A 17,620-nucleotide genomic window follows, 5' to 3' on the forward strand; every position below is an offset into this window, starting at 1 on the left:
GGAGAAGGAGATATATCAAGAACTCTTGCGGATTTTACTCATAATTGAACGGACATGTTAAACAACACACGCAATATATGAATTACACGCATTGAATGACACAACAAAACATTTAAAATTTTTTGAAATCCTCTTATCTCTCCCCTGAGAAAGGCAAATCTAAATAAAACTAATTGAACGCATTTAAAAGTGGAAATATATAACTCATTACGGGTAAGGGGACATTCTTTCAGCTGCACGAAAATGAACGTTAAAAATGTGCAAATTAACCAGCATGTACCAGGCACCATATGATTTTGCATTGTTCAATAGTTGAGCTGGGCTCTGTCGGCACCTTTTTCTGAGCGTTCAAACCTTCCCTCTCTACAACGGAAGCGGTTCGGGAGCTAAAAAGAAGTTGAAGACGCTACCAAAACTATCGCAATTTTAGCAAAACCCTGCTTTACTGCGGTGGTGATCATCATCCTGTGCTGGACTTTACGTGTTATCTGACGCATCTTATGTTTGATACTGTGCGCTTCTGCCTGTGGAACTCTTACAATTGCACCGAAAACGAAGAACCTTTACCACAAGCCCTCGCTTCTTTTCTTTCTCACACACAATTCACACACACACATACGAACACGGGCCCAACTATACAGTATGCTCGCTGAACAATAATCCCTCCGCGATCCTTTTTCTCGCCAGCAACGTAAATATGCACTGTGATGGCACACCTTTGCTAGCTTAACGTTCATATAATCAGCTTCTCAGTTAGCACCTTACTCAACCTGTGTCTGAGGACTACCATCTGGATACAACACAGTGTATTTATGACTAATTGTGAGAAAATTCGAAATACTAAAAAGATACGAACGAAACTGTACTCTTATCTAATTTATTTATATTTTACTGCGACATGATCTTACTCTCAAAGTATGTTTCAAGTATTCTTCTTTTTGTGTTCCCTAAATCCTCTCCGCTAGGAGGGATGTATGTTGTTACGATTCTGTAATTTTGTATGCAAATTTGCAAATGTCCAAACTTATAAAAACGGGTACTGGGTGGTTTTAGCAAGTCTTTCAACCATCAAATAAACTTAATCACATGCGTTCATATAATGCAATGAAAGCTTCCTCCCTCTATCGTTTCTCGACTGTTTTAGATGGATTTCATGTTTACTAACATAATTGTACCTCCACTATCAATTATTGCGTAAAAATTATTACCAAATCACGTCTACCTTTTATTGTTTTAGCAACAATGTCACAATAAAGACAAAAAGAAATCAGGAATATTCAGGCTTTCAACTACTAACTGACATCCTGCTATTGTAGTTGGGAGAAATGATAGCGGTTGTAGTTCAACCGTATATTTTATCGTCGCTTTTTTTGTTTATCCCTTGGTTTACACAATATTAATCCAGAATTTCTATCGGAACAACCTACTTCATAAAATCATCTATTGCAAACAATGCATGTTCTAAGTGACTTGAAAAGGATCGGTTCATAACTTATGAAACAAACGAAAAACATATAATAATCTATATACAACACATTGTTTGAGACACAGTTTTCAGTTCCGTGTTTACCATAGAATTTCCTTACTCCCTTATCATTCCTGGACGACTTCGTTTTTGCTCTTCTTACCCAAACTTCATATTTTGTTTCATACTTTGTGATTGAACTCATTTATACTTTTCTTTCTATAGTCTCTCGTCTGTCTGCTGAGTGGAAATTAGCTTTTGGTGTATGTGTTCCTATAGAAAATGTGAACTGCCAACTGCCAACTCTCTCTCCCTCTCTCCCTCTCAAGAGATGTTACCAACATTAGATTGTTGGAGAATTTGAATTTTGTTTTGTGAAGATTAAAATGTTTGTGTGTTGAGAAAGGATGCTGTGTGTCAACTCGGTTTTATCCTGGAAATTTTAAATCATACTTCACATCGATCTTCTTGATCTCTAGTCTATTTTGTTTCCATACATCTATACATTTATAGTTAATAAATATAGTATTACTTGCTATTTGTTTCGCCGCAACAAGGGCTGTTTTGCATGCTGACACCTGAAGGTAGCAGCGAGATCTTGAACATTTTATGTTTTTGAGTTATGTTTGTATTAGTGTTCCTATGCTGGATGTACGGGATTTCTCTTTATTGCGGTACGTTCATTTTCTCCAGTGGTTTATGCTGAGTCAAGTCAGTTGTTGCATTACACATCAGATCAAACGCTAAAACGCGCAGAGACTTTTCATTGAACAATGTCGTCTTTCTATTAGTGTCATAAAAAAATCCTAGAACTGCGCCATCTTTTTGGGTTGTAATTGTTCTATACACACTCGTAAAACCACCACCGCCCGTGACACGAAAATTAGAGGAAAGGAAACACACACAAATTGCAAAACGTAACCTTTCAAATGCTGCTCTCTTTTCTACCACTGTCATACTATGTTGATTTCTGCTGTGGTGATGATAAATTTAACAAACCACACATATGCTTGTACGTTGAATTGAAGAAACCGCTCAAACTGACGAGGGAAGGGTTGCGCCTGATGTTGCTGGGTTTATGCGATTAGTCTACAGAGCAAAGTGGAGCTGATCCTGGCAATTGAATGCAATACCTTCTCCACAACTCAATATCTCGTGACTCTCCTTGATCTCGCGTGTGCGCTCCTGCACTCCTTCTTGTTGTTAATGTGCTGCTCGGTGGCCTATCGTTTGTACCTCTTGTTTTGCTTCACTGCCTCCCATCGGAGCCCTTAACGGTAATGCCACTGTACTTTGTCACTGCCATTACACACTGATCCTGCCTGAGTACGCTTTTCCTCACTGTGACTGGTATGTAATGTAATGTTTTAGCTAGCTCTTTCTAAAACCTTGCTTTGTACCTAATAAGAATGAAGAAAAATACAAATGATTTTTACATTAGAGGTTAGAGTCAAATATTCAATCAAGACGTATCAAAAGCTACCTATAAAATCGTAGATTGGCTAAAATTTAAGAAACAAAATACTGAAATGGTATAAAGTACAATGCATACAAGGAAATGGGTAAAACAAATCTTACATTAGTGATCATTACACTATGCGTGTATTCCGTAGGCTAACGAAACATTGGAAATAGCCAGCATTATTATTCATTTTTCGTTTCCACAACGGGAAACAAATTTGGTTCAGAGAACACCGATGATCAATTCCAAATACCCGAAATAAGCTACATACGTAACTGATTTCAAATTGTGAGAAAACAACACACTCAAGCCATCTTGCTGCCTCGTGCATTCAAATTCCTACATTTTTTTCTCATCCTTCAGCTCAAATATGTCCTTTGGCAAAATTTGGACGCAAAGCGCTAACAGCGGAAAACGGTGCAATGAAATATTTCGACATATACCAGATGAATTATAAGCAGTACTTGATAATACATATCAAAAAAAAATATTTGTGAATAATGGAAAAATGATGTACAGAGTAATGCATGAACTAAACAAAATTGATTATTTGATAGCGAGAAACGATAAAATATGTAGAACACTGAAATATAAAATTTAAATTTGTTAATATTTACCTTGGAATAGGTATGCTGCATATGGTGGGTCAGTGCTGTTGATAAGAAAGACACGATGGCACGTACAAAAACCATGTGCGAGAACATTCCGTTAGCGACACATGCGGTCGACGGCAGGGCAACAACACTCAAATTGTGTGGTGTTAAAGGCATGACACGGTGAACAACGGTGAACGGTGGTGGGTTAAGGAGAGTTCGAAACGATCAGTATCGTGTTTATGCATTAACATACACTCGTCAAAACGCAACAAAATGGGATAAGAGCGGTCGTTGATTCAAGAAATGCACAACGAAAAGTAAACGAAAAGATGGATTTGATACGATAGCGAGAGAAAATCTTACTTAGTTATTCTTACAAGACATTCAATCTTCAAGATCAATACCTACGGCTAGTGCCGTATCTTCCGCTGCCACCAGCTCCTAGGTTGCCTGGAAACGCAAGTTAATCGGTTAGCCATCGACTAGTACGCGCCATAATAGCTACCGTCGGTACCGTAGGGTGCCGCTCGCTGATTGAAATTGCCACCGGCACGCACCGGACCAGCATTGTATCCTTGTTGGTAGTTATTTCCGAACTCATTTCCGCCCCATCCACCACCACCACCGCCGCTGTTGCCACCCCAATTTCCACCATTGTTGCCCCAGCCACCCTGACCCTGTGAACCGCACCCATTGTCCCATGGATTGCCTCCGCCGTTGTTCCAACTGTTTCCACCGTTGTTGAAACCTCCATTGTTGAAACCACCACCATTATTAAACCCACCGCTGTTCCAATCATTTGTGGCACCACCGCGCTGGTTTCCCCAGCCGCCACCTCCACTACCGCGCTGGCTGTTCCAGCCACCACCACCACTGCCGCGTTGGTTGCCCCAGGCTCCACTACCGCCGCCACCACCACCGCCGCCACCGCCACCACCGGTACGGCCCATGTCGTTCTTGTACCTGTCCATGTCCTGCTTAGGCAGTGCTTTCTTTACATCCAGCAACTTGTTCTGAATCGTGTGACTTTTTTGCACTGAAAATTAACAACGATTCAACAATTTAGTTAACTCTCCAGGCTCGGCCTTACATTTCATCTACACTCTAGCCTCCCAATACTTACAAATAATCTTATCCACGGGGTCGTAATCATCGAACTCGACAAATCCAAAGCCTCGCTTCTTGCCATTGTCTTTGTCCGTCACAATGCAGGCCGAAATGACGTTACCATACTTCGAGAAGTACTCGCGCAGATGTTCCTCATCGAAGTCATCTCGCAGACCGCCAACAAACAATTTCTTCACCGACGAGCCAGCCTCTGGACGGTTGATATCCTGTCGTGGCACGGCGCGCTTCGGCTCTACCACTCGACCATCAATCTTGTGCGGGCGGCTCGCCTGGGCGTCGTCAATCATGTACGACTTCGAGTAGGTAATAAAACCAAATCCACGGCTCCGTTTCGTTTTCGGGTCCTTCATTACAACCACATCAACCACTTTACCCCATTTTTCAAAATACGCCTTCAGCGTATCGTCCGTAGTGCGGTAGTCCAGACCACCAATGAACAGCTTACGGAGATGTTCCGGCTCGCGAATTTCCTGAAACGAACGTTTTAGACGATAATTATTAAACGGCCTTCATACTTTTCTACCACGGGTAGTTCTCTTTTCCCCCGATACAAACGACCATCGCTGATACGATGCATCACACATCATGCCAATAATTTATGTTCCATACATGCGCAGATTACTGCAGAAAAAAGCTCTTGTAAACAGAAATAGGGCAATTGACATGAATTAAGGTCGGATACAATAGCCACAATTGTGCACTTTTAAATGTGTACAAGTATTCACTATCTAATGCAGCAATAAATATCTGTAAATGTATGGCTTCACTTACAACCAGATAACAGCACTGTGATCATAGAATATTCGTGATCATTTTCATTCTTTCCGTCGTGGCATTTTATAACATTTTCTTCTTCTAGCATTCTAGTTTCAAACATATATGACTTCATTAACAATGACATTAACGCATAATGTATTCTACTAAATATATAAAGTATAAAAATATTGGAAAAAATAAATAAATAAATGAAAAAAGAAGCAGGTTATTATTGCTGAAGCCAACATTTTCTTCATATCGAAATGATTTTTACCGGAGCTACACACACATTATGAAGACCGGCTTGTGTTTTTTTCATTCGCGCAGTAGGCTGCACGCACACACCCTTCATGAGCATCATGTTCATCAAATTCAATATGGCGTCGGCAGCAAGTACAATTCTCATCAAGCCTTCAAAGCCAATCATTAACCCACGCGTGAAAAGCTCTCAAGGACTATACGCACCAAATAAACGATTCTCTGTCGCCAGATAATTCTTTTATCAAGTTTTAAGGAAAAGAAAACACGGGAGAAAAGTGTATTTTACTTACATCATCATCGTTGCGGCCGTTCTGGTGATCGCCATTTTGTGGATCCTGCTTTTCACTCATGATTCAGTCGGTAAGTTTTCACAACTAATTTAAACCAAATTCACTGCACACCACCGTTAAATCAGCTCACCGACTAGTGCCTTAGCAGAAAAGAAACAAAACTTTCGAATTTCGTGAGTTTTCACGCTGTAAAGATGAATGAAGGAAAGCACTTCACGCGAAGACGACCGCACGCTACGAAGTTTTTTTCCAATTAAAATCAATGGACCAATGCGCACGGCTGCAAGTTGTCCGGTGTCATAACCAAGATTGTTAAATGTATGACACCGAAGGGTTAACTGACATTTGACATAAATAAGCATCTGTCAACAGAAAAATTCTCTCATTTTTGTTATTTTTTTAATTGTCTGCCGTTCTATATTGCAACAGAATAATTATCCTAAATATATGTTATGTTACACTAAACAATTATCCTCCTACTGCAAAGGCTCGGGAAAGATTGGAATCATTTTCATTCAATGCGCGTATATTTTGTTATTCAAACAGTTGGACACCCCTTCAACAACACTTTTGATGTTGAATCAACATGTTGATAATTTAACAGTCACCTTAGGGCCTGCTCTGGGGAGTTGTCGTATACGACCAACGACAACGACATGTTTTTCTTCTTCTTCTTCTTGGTAGGTTGATAGTTTGTTGTTCAGCTCCTATACTCTCCGCGATAGCGGAGGTATAATCAGAGCCGACCTATCGCTTTTGTGGGAGCGGACTGTCATCCATTGCTCTGGTTTTGGTTTTGTAGCTGTTGTTTATAGTGCCCGGTTAGTTTCTTCTTTTGCTATTTTTTTGATGACCTTGTGCATAATCTGTATTATTCAGTGATATTGTTATTCCTTTGAGACCCTTTTTTTATTTTTATTTTTATTTTTTTTTATTTATTATTTTTTTTTTTTTATTTGTTTTTTTTTTTTTTTTTTTTATTTTATTTTTTTTTTTTTTTTATTCATTTATTTATACATATATATATAATTTTTTTTTGTTTTTTCATTATTTTTTGTTTTGTTTTTTTTTTTGTTTTCTTTTTTTTTCCTTAATCTATTTTGTTGTTGCCTAAATCTATGTGTACTAAAACTATGCGTTCTAAAACCAATGTGCTGTGTTTTTTGTTTCCTATCTATTTCAGGTACAGGTGTTGCTGAGGTGTTTCAGGTATCGATGTAGTTGTTTTCGCCTTGTTGTTGTTTCTCTTCTTTTGTTTATTCTATTTATCTTTTTTTTTTTTTATGATTGTGTGATTGTTGGGTGAGGTTCAATTTCTTTTCCTATCTTCCTATCTTCCTTTGTTTTCTATATATGTGTATATATATTTTCTTTATTTTTTTTTTTGTTTTCCCTTGCTTTGCACTCCACTCTGTAGTTTCCCTTGTTTTCCTGACTTGAGGCTTTAGTTGTACCAAAGAAAGCTTCAAAAGGAAGGGGAAGAGGTTAGTTTCTGGGCACCACTGCTGGCATCTTGTTCCAATTTGTTAAACATTGGAAGGATGTATATCGTGGCCCCTGTTTGCAAGACGACGGAATGTTCGACTGTAGGCAGGAGACGGATATGTATATATATATATATATATATATTTTTTTTTTGTATTTGTTTATCACGGAGATACAAGGATGTTGCACTAGTATGAGTTGAGTTGTTGTTGGTGTGGTTGTTATATTTAGGGAACTAGTGTATAAAGAGGGCTTTATGATTTAAAATTGAAAGTGTGACTTTGAAAACAGGGTGGTGGAAACGATGTGACGACAGTTAATAAAACCATAAATAATTATGCTAATAAGTATGATAAGGAACAGTAAGGATAAGTTAATAGAAATAAATAAATAAATTAAATAATTGAATACATAAATAAATAAATACATAATTGAATAAATAAATAGAATAAATAAATAAATAAATAATACATTCGTGCATGAGTTAGTTAGTAATTGGTACTGAGCATGCATGGTAATTGAACGGACTGAAGAGTTAGGCTGTGAAGTAGTATGGCATGTTTTTTTTTTTTTTTTTTTTTCTGTTGGTTTTTATATATTTATATTGTTTTTCTTCAGGAACTCGATTATCTTTTTCCATGTTTTTGCCGAGGGTTCAAGCCAGTTTTTGGTTACGTTTTCCATTGTGATGGTTGCATCTCTTTGGTATTTTGAGCAGACAAAGATTTTGTGTCTGCCCGTATCTGGGCATTGACAGATATCACAAGTGCCACTGTCTGTTATTTTCATTATATTTAACCAGTATTCGGAAAGATCATGCCCTGCTATAATTTTGTTAACTGTTTTAATTTCATTTCCTTTGAGTAACGTGTGTTTGTACCATGGGTCTGGTTTGAATTCGTTTTGGAAAGCTAGGAATTTCCGCCCTTTCTCTCTTGTTGTGTGAGTGAACCAGTTTTTTGTTTGAGTGATCATTTCGTTTTTATAAATCGTTATGGCATCTATGTATCTGATTTTGTTTTCTATTGTGGAGTTTGATATGGTGCCTTTTTTTGCTAGTTCGTCCGCTTTGTCGTTTCCTACTATCCCTATATGTGATGGTATCCAAATTATGTGTGCTTTTATTTTATGTGCTGTTTTTAGTATATTGTATAGGATTTCTTCTATTTTTGTTTCTGTGATAGATTTTATTAGTGTGTTGCAGGATGTTAGGCTATCTGTGTAGATGATTGGTTCCATGATGTTATTTTCTTCTGCCAGTTTCAGGGCTTTTTCTATTGCGATCAGTTCTATAGTGGTTGTTGAGGTTTTGTTTTTAATGTTGTAGCTGTAGTAGTATTGATGGGGATTATTTTTGATGTATATACCTATACCGGCCTTATTTCTTATAATACTTCCGTCTGTGAAAATGCGTGGTCTGTTGTTATTTAATTTGTTCATGTATTCTAGTGTTATCTGTTTTAGAGTAGTTTGGTTGCTGTTTGTTTTTGTGCCTATTGTTTGTGCAAGTTCAGTGTTGATGTTTAAGTAGTTTTCCGTGTCGTTGTTTTTTGCGATGTATAATTTTTTGAGGAGGTTCAGATCTTTTTTGTATAGTTCTTCTTGGTGTGTTTTCTTCTTTCTTTTGTAAGTTGTTTGATGATGTTTGTTAAGTTGTTGTCTAATTGTCTTTGAGAATACTATGTCTTTGGCAAGTTCCTTTCTAGCTATGAATTTTATTCTGATGTTGAATGGTATTTCCGCTGCGATTGCGTGTAGTGTGTTTATGGGTGTTGTCTTGGTGCAGCCTGTTGCTTTTCTGAGTGCTTGATTTATAATGGTATTCATAGTTCTGCTCTTGTTTTTGTTGCTGTTTAGTATATATGAAGCTCCCGTTTCTAAAATGTTTCTGATGGTGGCACGATAAATATTTAGATTTTTTGTTGGATTTATATTGTTTTGTTTGGAGCTGATGATTTTTAGGAAATTTAGTCGTGTTGTCGCTTTGTTTCTTAGGTGTTCTATGTGTTTATGGAAATTGAGGTTGTTGTCTATTATAGTGCCTAGGTATTTATATGTGTTTGTTTTTTCGATGTTTGTATTTTTTATTCTGACCTGGATGTTCGTTCCCTGTTTTTTGAAGATCATGTATTTAGTTTTATTTATGTTGATGTTTAGTTTTAAAGATTCGATTTCTTGTGTGAAAGCGTTTAGTGCTTTTTGAATGTTTTGTTGTAGTTCTGTTTCGTTTTTTCCACTACTAAGCAGCACAAAATCGTCTGCATACTGTATTATCTGATTGTGTGGATGTGTTTCTGTTATTGTTTTATGTAAATCTTTGGTGTATAAATTGAACAGCGTGGGTGACATAACGTCTCCTTGGGGCAAACCATCTGTGACTAGCATTTGGAGTGTGTTGCTGTTGCTTTCTATTTGTAGGGTTCTATTTCTTAGGAAAGCGTATACCCATTGTGTGATTTGAGGGGGGGTATTGCAATTCATCATTTTTTCTACAAGTGTTTTTGTGTGTACATGGTTGTATGCTTTTTCTAGGTCTATAAAAACGGCACTACTAATTCTGTTTTGTCTCTGGTTATGCTGGATGTGGTTGATAAAATAATTTAGACATTGATTTATTGTTCTTTTGCTCCTGAAGCCTAGGGATTTTTCTGGTAATATGTTGTTACACTCTATGTATCTGGTTAGTTTTATTAATGCGGCAGTGTTTAATATTTTTATTATGGTTGCTATTAGAGCGATGGGTCTGTAGTTGTTAGGGTCATTTATGTCTTTGTTTGGTTTTGGTATTGCAATTATTTTTATTACTTTTAGTTCTTTGTTTATTTTTCCTTTTAACCACATTTTATTTCCATCGGCGATGATTTTTTCTAAGGTGTTTTTGTTTATGCTTCTTAGCATTTCATATGTAATTTTGTCTGTGCCGGGTGCAGTGTTTTTCTTTTTGTTTATGATTTTGTTCCACAGTTCTATGTTTATAAGTTCGTTGTCTGTTTTGAATTGGGGGTCTATTTGTAATCTAAATTTGGAATTTTTGTTTCTTATGAAGTTTAATTTCATGAATTCTTTGGCTTGTGTTTCTTCGTTGTGTATAATATTGGCTTCTTTGTTATTCGCGCTATTGGTACTTATTTTGTTTAGCAGGTCCCATAATTCTTTGGTGTTTGTGTTGTTGTTGATTTTTTCCATATATTTTTCTATTTGCTGATTTTTTGCTTGTCTTATTTTAAGTCTTAGGATTGCTATTGTTTTTTTTAGTTCTATGGCGTTTTCAATGTTTCTTGTTCGATTGTATGCTTTTCTTGCCGTGTTTCTGGTTTCATAGGCGGTTTTGATGTCATCATTCCACCAAGATTTCAAGGAGTGTTTGGTTTTTTGTCTGCTGTCTTTGACGATTTTTTGGACCTTTTTTGTGAATTGTTTTATGTTTTTAATATCGTGTGGTTGTATGTTATTTATATTTTTTTTAACTTTTGCTTTGTTAATGATGGTAGTATTTTGTGTATTTTTTTTTAGTTTATGAATTGTGATTTCAATTATTTTATGGTTGCTGCCTCCAATGTGGTTATCTTTTATTTGTTTTTTGGTCTGCGTGTAAATGTATTTTGATATCAGTGTTAGGTCTATCGATGTTTGTCTCCTATTGTTGTCTGTGGGGGTGCAAGTGTAAGTGTTGTTTTTTAAAATAATCAGATTTGAGCTATCTATTTCTTCTACTATAGTTTCTCCTTTTCTGTCTATTTTTTCATCTCCCCAATATGTGTGATGGGCGTTGAAGTCTCCTGCAATTATTATTTTTCTGTACTGTCTAGTGTTGTGTATTATTTTTCTTAGGCAGGTTTTTATTTTTTGTGGTGTGGTTTGTGGTGCAATGTATATGGATATGATTATGAGGTTTCCTGAATGTAATAGAATTGATGTTGTTTGGATGTCTTCTTCTGATTCGTCTGTAATGATTAGTTTTTTGTATGTAATTTGTTTTTGAATTATAATGCATGTTCCTCCGTATCCGTCGTTTCTATCTGTGCGTATGATGTTATATCCTGGTATTGTTATTTTTTTTATCGTGCTTTAGCCAGGTTTCTTGAAGGCATGCTACCTGGTAATTTTTGTCTTGTAATATATGTCTTATTTCATCTTTATTTCGTTTTAAACTCTGAATGTTTGCTTGAAGTATCTTCAAATCATTCATATTCGTAGGGGGTTTTATTATTGAAGTAGTTTGTTTTGTTTGATTAGTTTTTTCTTTTTTTTTTATATTTCTGTAGTTTCTACTTCTACTTCGTTTACCTCAGTGTCACTGACGTAAATTTCTTCCTCACTATATATTTGTTGGTTTGTTTTGATTTCCTTATGGTGTTGCGTGTTATTTTCGATATTTTCCGTGATTTTTTCGATTTCATTCATGATTTTTGTTTCTTTGTTTTTAAGTTGTGTTGTTTCATTGTTTTGGTTTTTCTCTTTTTCATTTTCTTCACTAGAATCTTCTAGTTTTCTTTTTTCCGAATTATTTTGTGTTAACGTTTTTTCTCCGGTAACTATTTTTGCGAAATTTTCTGTAGTGTATATGCGGGGGATGTCTGGTGCTATTTCTCTTCTTCTTCTTCTAGCTTCCCTCATCGTGATTCGTTGTTCTGTTTGTATTTTTTTTATTTCTACTTCGTCTTTCCACACTGGGCATTCTTTATCTAATGCAGAGTGGTTTTCTCCGCATGAGATGCATTTGCTGGGGTTTTCGCATGGTTCATGATAATTTTCTCCGCATTTAGCACATGCCTTTTCTCTTGTACATCTGTTTTTAGTGTGACCGAAACGCATGCACTTCATGCACCTCATCGGATTTGGAATATATAATTCCATTCTTTCCGTGTAATATCCAATATCAATTTTTCTGGGAAGCACTGTGGTTTTGAATGTAATAATGGCCGTTCTTGTGTTTATAAATTCGCCATTTTTTCCTCTTCTCTTCATAATGTACACTTCGGTTACATTTTGTGGCCGTAACCCTTCCAGCAATTCTTCATCCGTTAAAAACATGCATGCATCGCAACGAACAATTCCTTTGGTGGTGTTAAGAGTTTTGTGCTCGTATACATTAACGTGCATCTCCGTATTTCCGTGGTTCAAGTTGATTTTTTTTAATTTTTGTGCCTCATTCTGATTTCTGAGACGCATCAAAATTTTACCGTCTCTAAGGAGCGTCGTTTCTAACGGTCTGCCTCCAATCGCCATTTCCGACGCCTTTGCGAACAGGAAAGGGTTGTAATTTGCAAGGGATTTGCCATTTGTGGTGCTTTCCAAAACCATAAAAACCTCTTCGGTATTTGCAGCTTCGCTTAAAATTATCCTCTCACCTCTAGTTTTTCTCCTTTTTTTAGAGTTCCTATTTGGAGGATCTCCTAAAATGCTGAAATAGGACCCGAAGGCCCCACTTCCTCCTGGGTCCTCGACCCCCATCACCCACTGTTCACACTCACTACACTTACACTTATTTTGCTATCTTATAGGACTAAACTAAACTAAATTTGTACAGCTATAATTTTGAAGTATATATATATATATATTTTTTTTTTTTGTCTCAAAATGATTTTTTTTTTTTTTTCACTGAATGATAAGAAAATGAAAAATGTTGTTGGGACGGATGCTAGACAGTCGTGACCGCCTTGTACAAGGATTAACCGGGCACTGACGACATGTTTTATGGGTGCTCTAGGATTTGTCGTATACGACAAACTGTCAAAGCATGAAGGACGTCAAACCTAGCAGAAGAACGTCATACATACAAACACAACAAAAAGCGCGCGCGTTCGATTCTTCCTACGCGTACAATTTGTGAGTCAATTTGTTTCCATTAAAGTTGTGCAAAAATAATGATGCACCGTCCGGAAAGCGGAGAATTCAGCGTCCTGTTCGAGCACCTGTTGAGGCAGCCGAGAATGTTTCATGGTTATATGAGGATGTCGAAGGAGGATGTTTTATTATATATTATATCCTTTCTAACATTTATAAAACTGTATGTTTCTCAATACCTTATACCATAATAACAGTATTAAAACTCACATATTATTACCAGTGTTGTATTTATTCCTAACCTTACAATTATAATAACTTATATCGTTATGGTTAAAAAAACGCTGTTTTAGTGCGTTCGATATATGTTTTTCCTAGAGGTTCTCTTTTTCGGATCTAACAAGCAAGAGCACAACCACCAGATTAGCAGCACCAGAACCAACCCGGCTGAAAACGTCGACCTAAATTCCGGTAGAAAAAGCGGCGGCAGTAGAGAAGGGGACTGGACAGGCTGAAAGAGACATATTCGACCCAACAACCTAAAAAAACCTAAAAAGAAACATTGAAATTGAATTACCATTTGATCCGTTGGGCACCACAACTTCTTTCGCTTCTGAACCAAACTGATCAACTTTTCAACATTGATGTGTTGCATTTCTGAAAAAAAAACGATTAAATACATTATGAATACATTACTTTTTATGATGAAGAATACGTACCGTTCGATCGATCCAAAAAAGGTTGCAGAATTATGATTATTCAAAACTGTTGATTTTTTGTTGTTGTTGACGATTTAACGGATTTGTTTTGATTTCTCCCCCCCCAAAACGCTTGTCAGATGTTTTTGACACCCAAGATGCACATATGCTAGCTATGCGAACGACAAGTTTCACGAGGTTTATAGAAAAAACAAAATGATTTGTATGACGACAGATGTTTTACCAGGTTTGACGGGATTTCTCAGAGCACCTCCATAGAACGCCATACGTTTGTATTTGTCGTTGGTCGTATACGACAAATCCCAGAGCAGGCCCTTACATTTTATTTATATTTTATTGTTATTACACCATTCCACTGCATACACATTATTTTCGCGCTTCACCTTATAATGAATGTGGTCCAGCTACTGGACCTTATGGAGTTAACGATAGTTGATTCGCGTAGACATTTTCATCCTTACTCTGCGGAGCTATGCGGTCTATGAATTTTCCGACATTTTGTACCTAGTAAAGAACGTTGCGTAGTTAGGAGATGAAACGATTGCGGGAGATTTTGTAACACTTACTTGCACTTAGTACATGTGAAAAATACGGTCTGGCCTTCGTCCGCTGACCGAAGTTGTAAAGTGGCGTACGACATCTGATCATTACCACACTTGGGACACTGCCTGTTTACAATTGGCCCTTCTGCTGCTTCTCCCTCAACGCGGTCTGCTTGATCTGATTTCTTATTTTCATATGAATTGAAATGAATCGTATATTCTGTTTCCATTGTTCCAAAAGCTTTAAAAACACAGAACAATGATTAGCATTCAACTACAGATGTGCAGTAACAGTTGCCTTTACCCGCAGCATTAAATTCACTTTGGCAGCAGTAACATGAAACTTTATTAGTTGATTTGAGCAGTGGCAAGATTGAGCCACACTCGGGACAGAATCCTGGGTCCATTATGAACAGCTAAACTCAACGAAAAGCTTTAATTTGAGACAATGCTTCAACAAATACAGTACAATTGTAATGCCGCGTGTTTGCTATCGCAACTCGTTTGTTTACATTCGCGAAATTGACAACCGGGCGAAATACGATTGCGCGCGGCGAAACCATGTGCACTCGGTTATCCGTGACTATATTTTTATAGCACTACAGTAGAAGCACGACACATGTGATCATTTTGAATTATGTTCTTCAACTTTTGTCGTTTAGTTTTGAGTTGAGAAAGAAAAAGGTCTCATAATTTCTGAAAGCTATTTCCATCATCTCATCTGAAATATGCGCTATGTTTTATATGCACAAAGACATTTAGAAGAACTTTAAAAATATAGATTTTCCGACACATTGAGTACGCATTCAAAGCGGCAAATATATATGCCACACAAATATAAATGTAATTTTTATTACTTCCACATAATAATCTAGACTGATATTTTTACCGCTACCAAAAAAGCTAGATACTAATCACAAGCTTTTACCTCTATCTGTAGAATAACAGGGTTTTGTAGTCAAATGTTGTATTTTCACCTGTATTTTAAATCATTAAACTGATAGTGCAGTCTATGATAATCGCATAACACCAGCAATGTGCTTCATTCGATTTGCGAAAAGTACATTCCAGTTATTGTTTATCGTCGCCACGCGCTGAGACATGAAAACCATAGCTGCGTTTCTCGTATATCAAAAATGTTGTAGTAGGTGGATGCCAATGTTGCTGCTATCCCAAACACGATTACTGCTCCCGCTAGAATACAATCGCTGTACATTAGGTGACATAGTTGCTTGCAGCGTATAGCCAGTAAATCAATCCCCTTGTTAACATTTTCTCGTATTTTCGCCATGGACAATGTCGATCCTTGCGATCCAATTGAACCGTACCAACTACGGCGCGATTCACCGATAGTTTCGATGTCCGAATCTTCAAAATGGTCCTCCGAAACCTGTGATGATTCGGTTGAGTACGATCGTTTCAGTTCCTGGCTGTAGATTTTCTCGAGCTCCAGCATGCGTTGGTAAAAAAGGGGAGGTAGGATGAAGATGAGTGGTCCCGTTAGTGTTCCACCGATGATACCCATGACCAAATCGAAACGGGGTAAAATTTCCGCTATCAGTACACCCAGCCATACGAGCGTTGATCTTATAATGCATCTTTTTATGGTAAAATCTGCAACAAACGAAACAACTCTGTACAAAAGCATGTAAACGCAGGTAGTGTTATACGATGCATTACCTCTTGAAGCTCCGAGCAGATCTTCGATGTGTTGAAATAACGCTGAATTACCTACAGCGCTCGATAGGCACAGCTGCAAAGTTACCAGCAGAATAGTCATGTACAGCGACCAGCTGCGGGGTAAAATCTGCAGCACATTGTTCGTAGCATCCATTCCATAGCGATATGCAGTCATGAAGGTAGTGATCGCAGACAGTGTGCAAGTAGTTAGGATGCCATACAGTACCGCCTTTCCGATCTGCCGTTTGTGTTGCATATCCACCTGAATCGTTAGCAGCATTGGATGAATATCGAACTGGAACGCTATTATGCCGTACGCTTTCAGTAGCTGAACGAAAGATGGCAGCCCGAGCGTGATATCCTTAAACGGTGTGAAACTTCCCGACCGATCCTCGCCGATAGAAATCCACGTCAGAATAGCTACACTGCTACAAACGATCACTGATACGCTCGCCAGAGTTCGCATATTTTTCGGACTGCCCAGCCACATGATCGGACATAGAAACAGTCCAATAATTAGCAGCCAGTAGCAGAATGATATCTCAAACGAACCACCACTGATACGCGCCCCGAGCAGCTGCAGGTTCTGTGCGGCCACCAACAGGTTCGGTATCCCACCACCAAACACTGTCAGATCCAGCAGTATCGTAACGAACACGCTCATCCTTCTGCCGTAGGTAAACTCCGCGATTGCCGCATACGGGTATCGATTTTTGGCCACTATCGATGGATCCAGCTTCTCGGCAATGGTCCAGCAACGCCCCAGTACGACCGCAGTGTAGATCTGCAGCGTAATCACGAACAGCACCAACGGTACGCCGTACAATCCGCAGGAAATGATCGATTTCGGCAGGGCTATGATAGGGAACACACCGAACAGATCCACCACACAGAGCGTGGCAAAGAAGAGCGACAGCTTCCGTGCGGTGCCGAGACCTGCGCCACCGAACATCCGTTCCCCCTGACGGTGCAGTAACTGGTCCGAGGAGCTGTAACGCTGGAAGGCCATGACTAGAATGCACCAGCGTCCAGCAGTTCCATAATCCTGAACGCAATACAACAAAAAACACACACCGTTCAAGCGCGCTGACTCAGTTGCACGGCGTGGGCTTTGCACCAACAAAATTCACCAAGACACTGCATCCAACCAGACACACAGTGCCGATGTACCTTCGCCGAATGACTGACGGAATCGGTAAAAAGGGTCGCTGTACGATGGTCGCTGTAATAGAGCCGTTGAACATTGGACATCAAAGAAACGGAGAGGAATCCTTACAAAACCCTCACCACTTGGTCGATGACTTGCGACAGCAAGGCAAAGTAAAGTTTTACGTTGAGGCAGGTTGCAATAGTTAATAGATCATTGGAACCGGTTTGTAGAACACTGTAGCGAAATAATGCAAGCATAAAATTGAGAATTGACAAACTGCAAGTGTTGACTGCACAAAT

General features: G+C 38.1%; 3 protein-coding genes across 3 annotated transcripts; all 3 read right to left on the reverse strand.

Annotated features, from left to right (window-relative positions):
• Positions 1–2,108: 2,108 nt before the first annotated feature.
• Positions 2,109–6,200, reverse strand: LOC128299585 (heterogeneous nuclear ribonucleoprotein 87F-like). Its single transcript, XM_053035590.1, has 4 exons — positions 5,959–6,200; positions 4,647–5,121; positions 3,545–4,559; positions 2,109–2,865 (listed from the first exon to the last, which is right to left on the reverse strand). Exons 1-3 carry the CDS (start codon positions 6,016–6,018, stop codon positions 4,006–4,008), a joined length of 1,089 nt encoding a protein of 362 aa, XP_052891550.1. The 5' UTR covers positions 6,019–6,200; the 3' UTR covers positions 2,109–2,865; positions 3,545–4,005.
• Positions 6,201–14,308: 8,108 nt separating this feature from the next.
• Positions 14,309–14,968, reverse strand: LOC128298252 (DNA-directed RNA polymerase I subunit RPA12). Its single transcript, XM_053033998.1, has 3 exons — positions 14,796–14,968; positions 14,516–14,732; positions 14,309–14,453 (listed from the first exon to the last, which is right to left on the reverse strand). Exons 1-3 carry the CDS (start codon positions 14,896–14,898, stop codon positions 14,429–14,431), a joined length of 345 nt encoding a protein of 114 aa, XP_052889958.1. The 5' UTR covers positions 14,899–14,968; the 3' UTR covers positions 14,309–14,428.
• A 414-nt stretch (positions 14,969–15,382) lies between these two features.
• Positions 15,383–17,180, reverse strand: LOC128297851 (uncharacterized). Its single transcript, XM_053033561.1, has 2 exons — positions 16,172–17,180; positions 15,383–16,105 (listed from the first exon to the last, which is right to left on the reverse strand). Exons 1-2 carry the CDS (start codon positions 17,178–17,180, stop codon positions 15,570–15,572), a joined length of 1,545 nt encoding a protein of 514 aa, XP_052889521.1. The 3' UTR covers positions 15,383–15,569.
• Positions 17,181–17,620: the final 440 nt, after the last annotated feature.

The sequence above is a fragment of the Anopheles moucheti genome, chromosome 2 (assembly GCF_943734755.1).
Source record: "Anopheles moucheti chromosome 2, idAnoMoucSN_F20_07, whole genome shotgun sequence".
In the NCBI taxonomy this organism is placed as follows: Eukaryota; Metazoa; Arthropoda; class Insecta; order Diptera; family Culicidae; genus Anopheles; species Anopheles moucheti.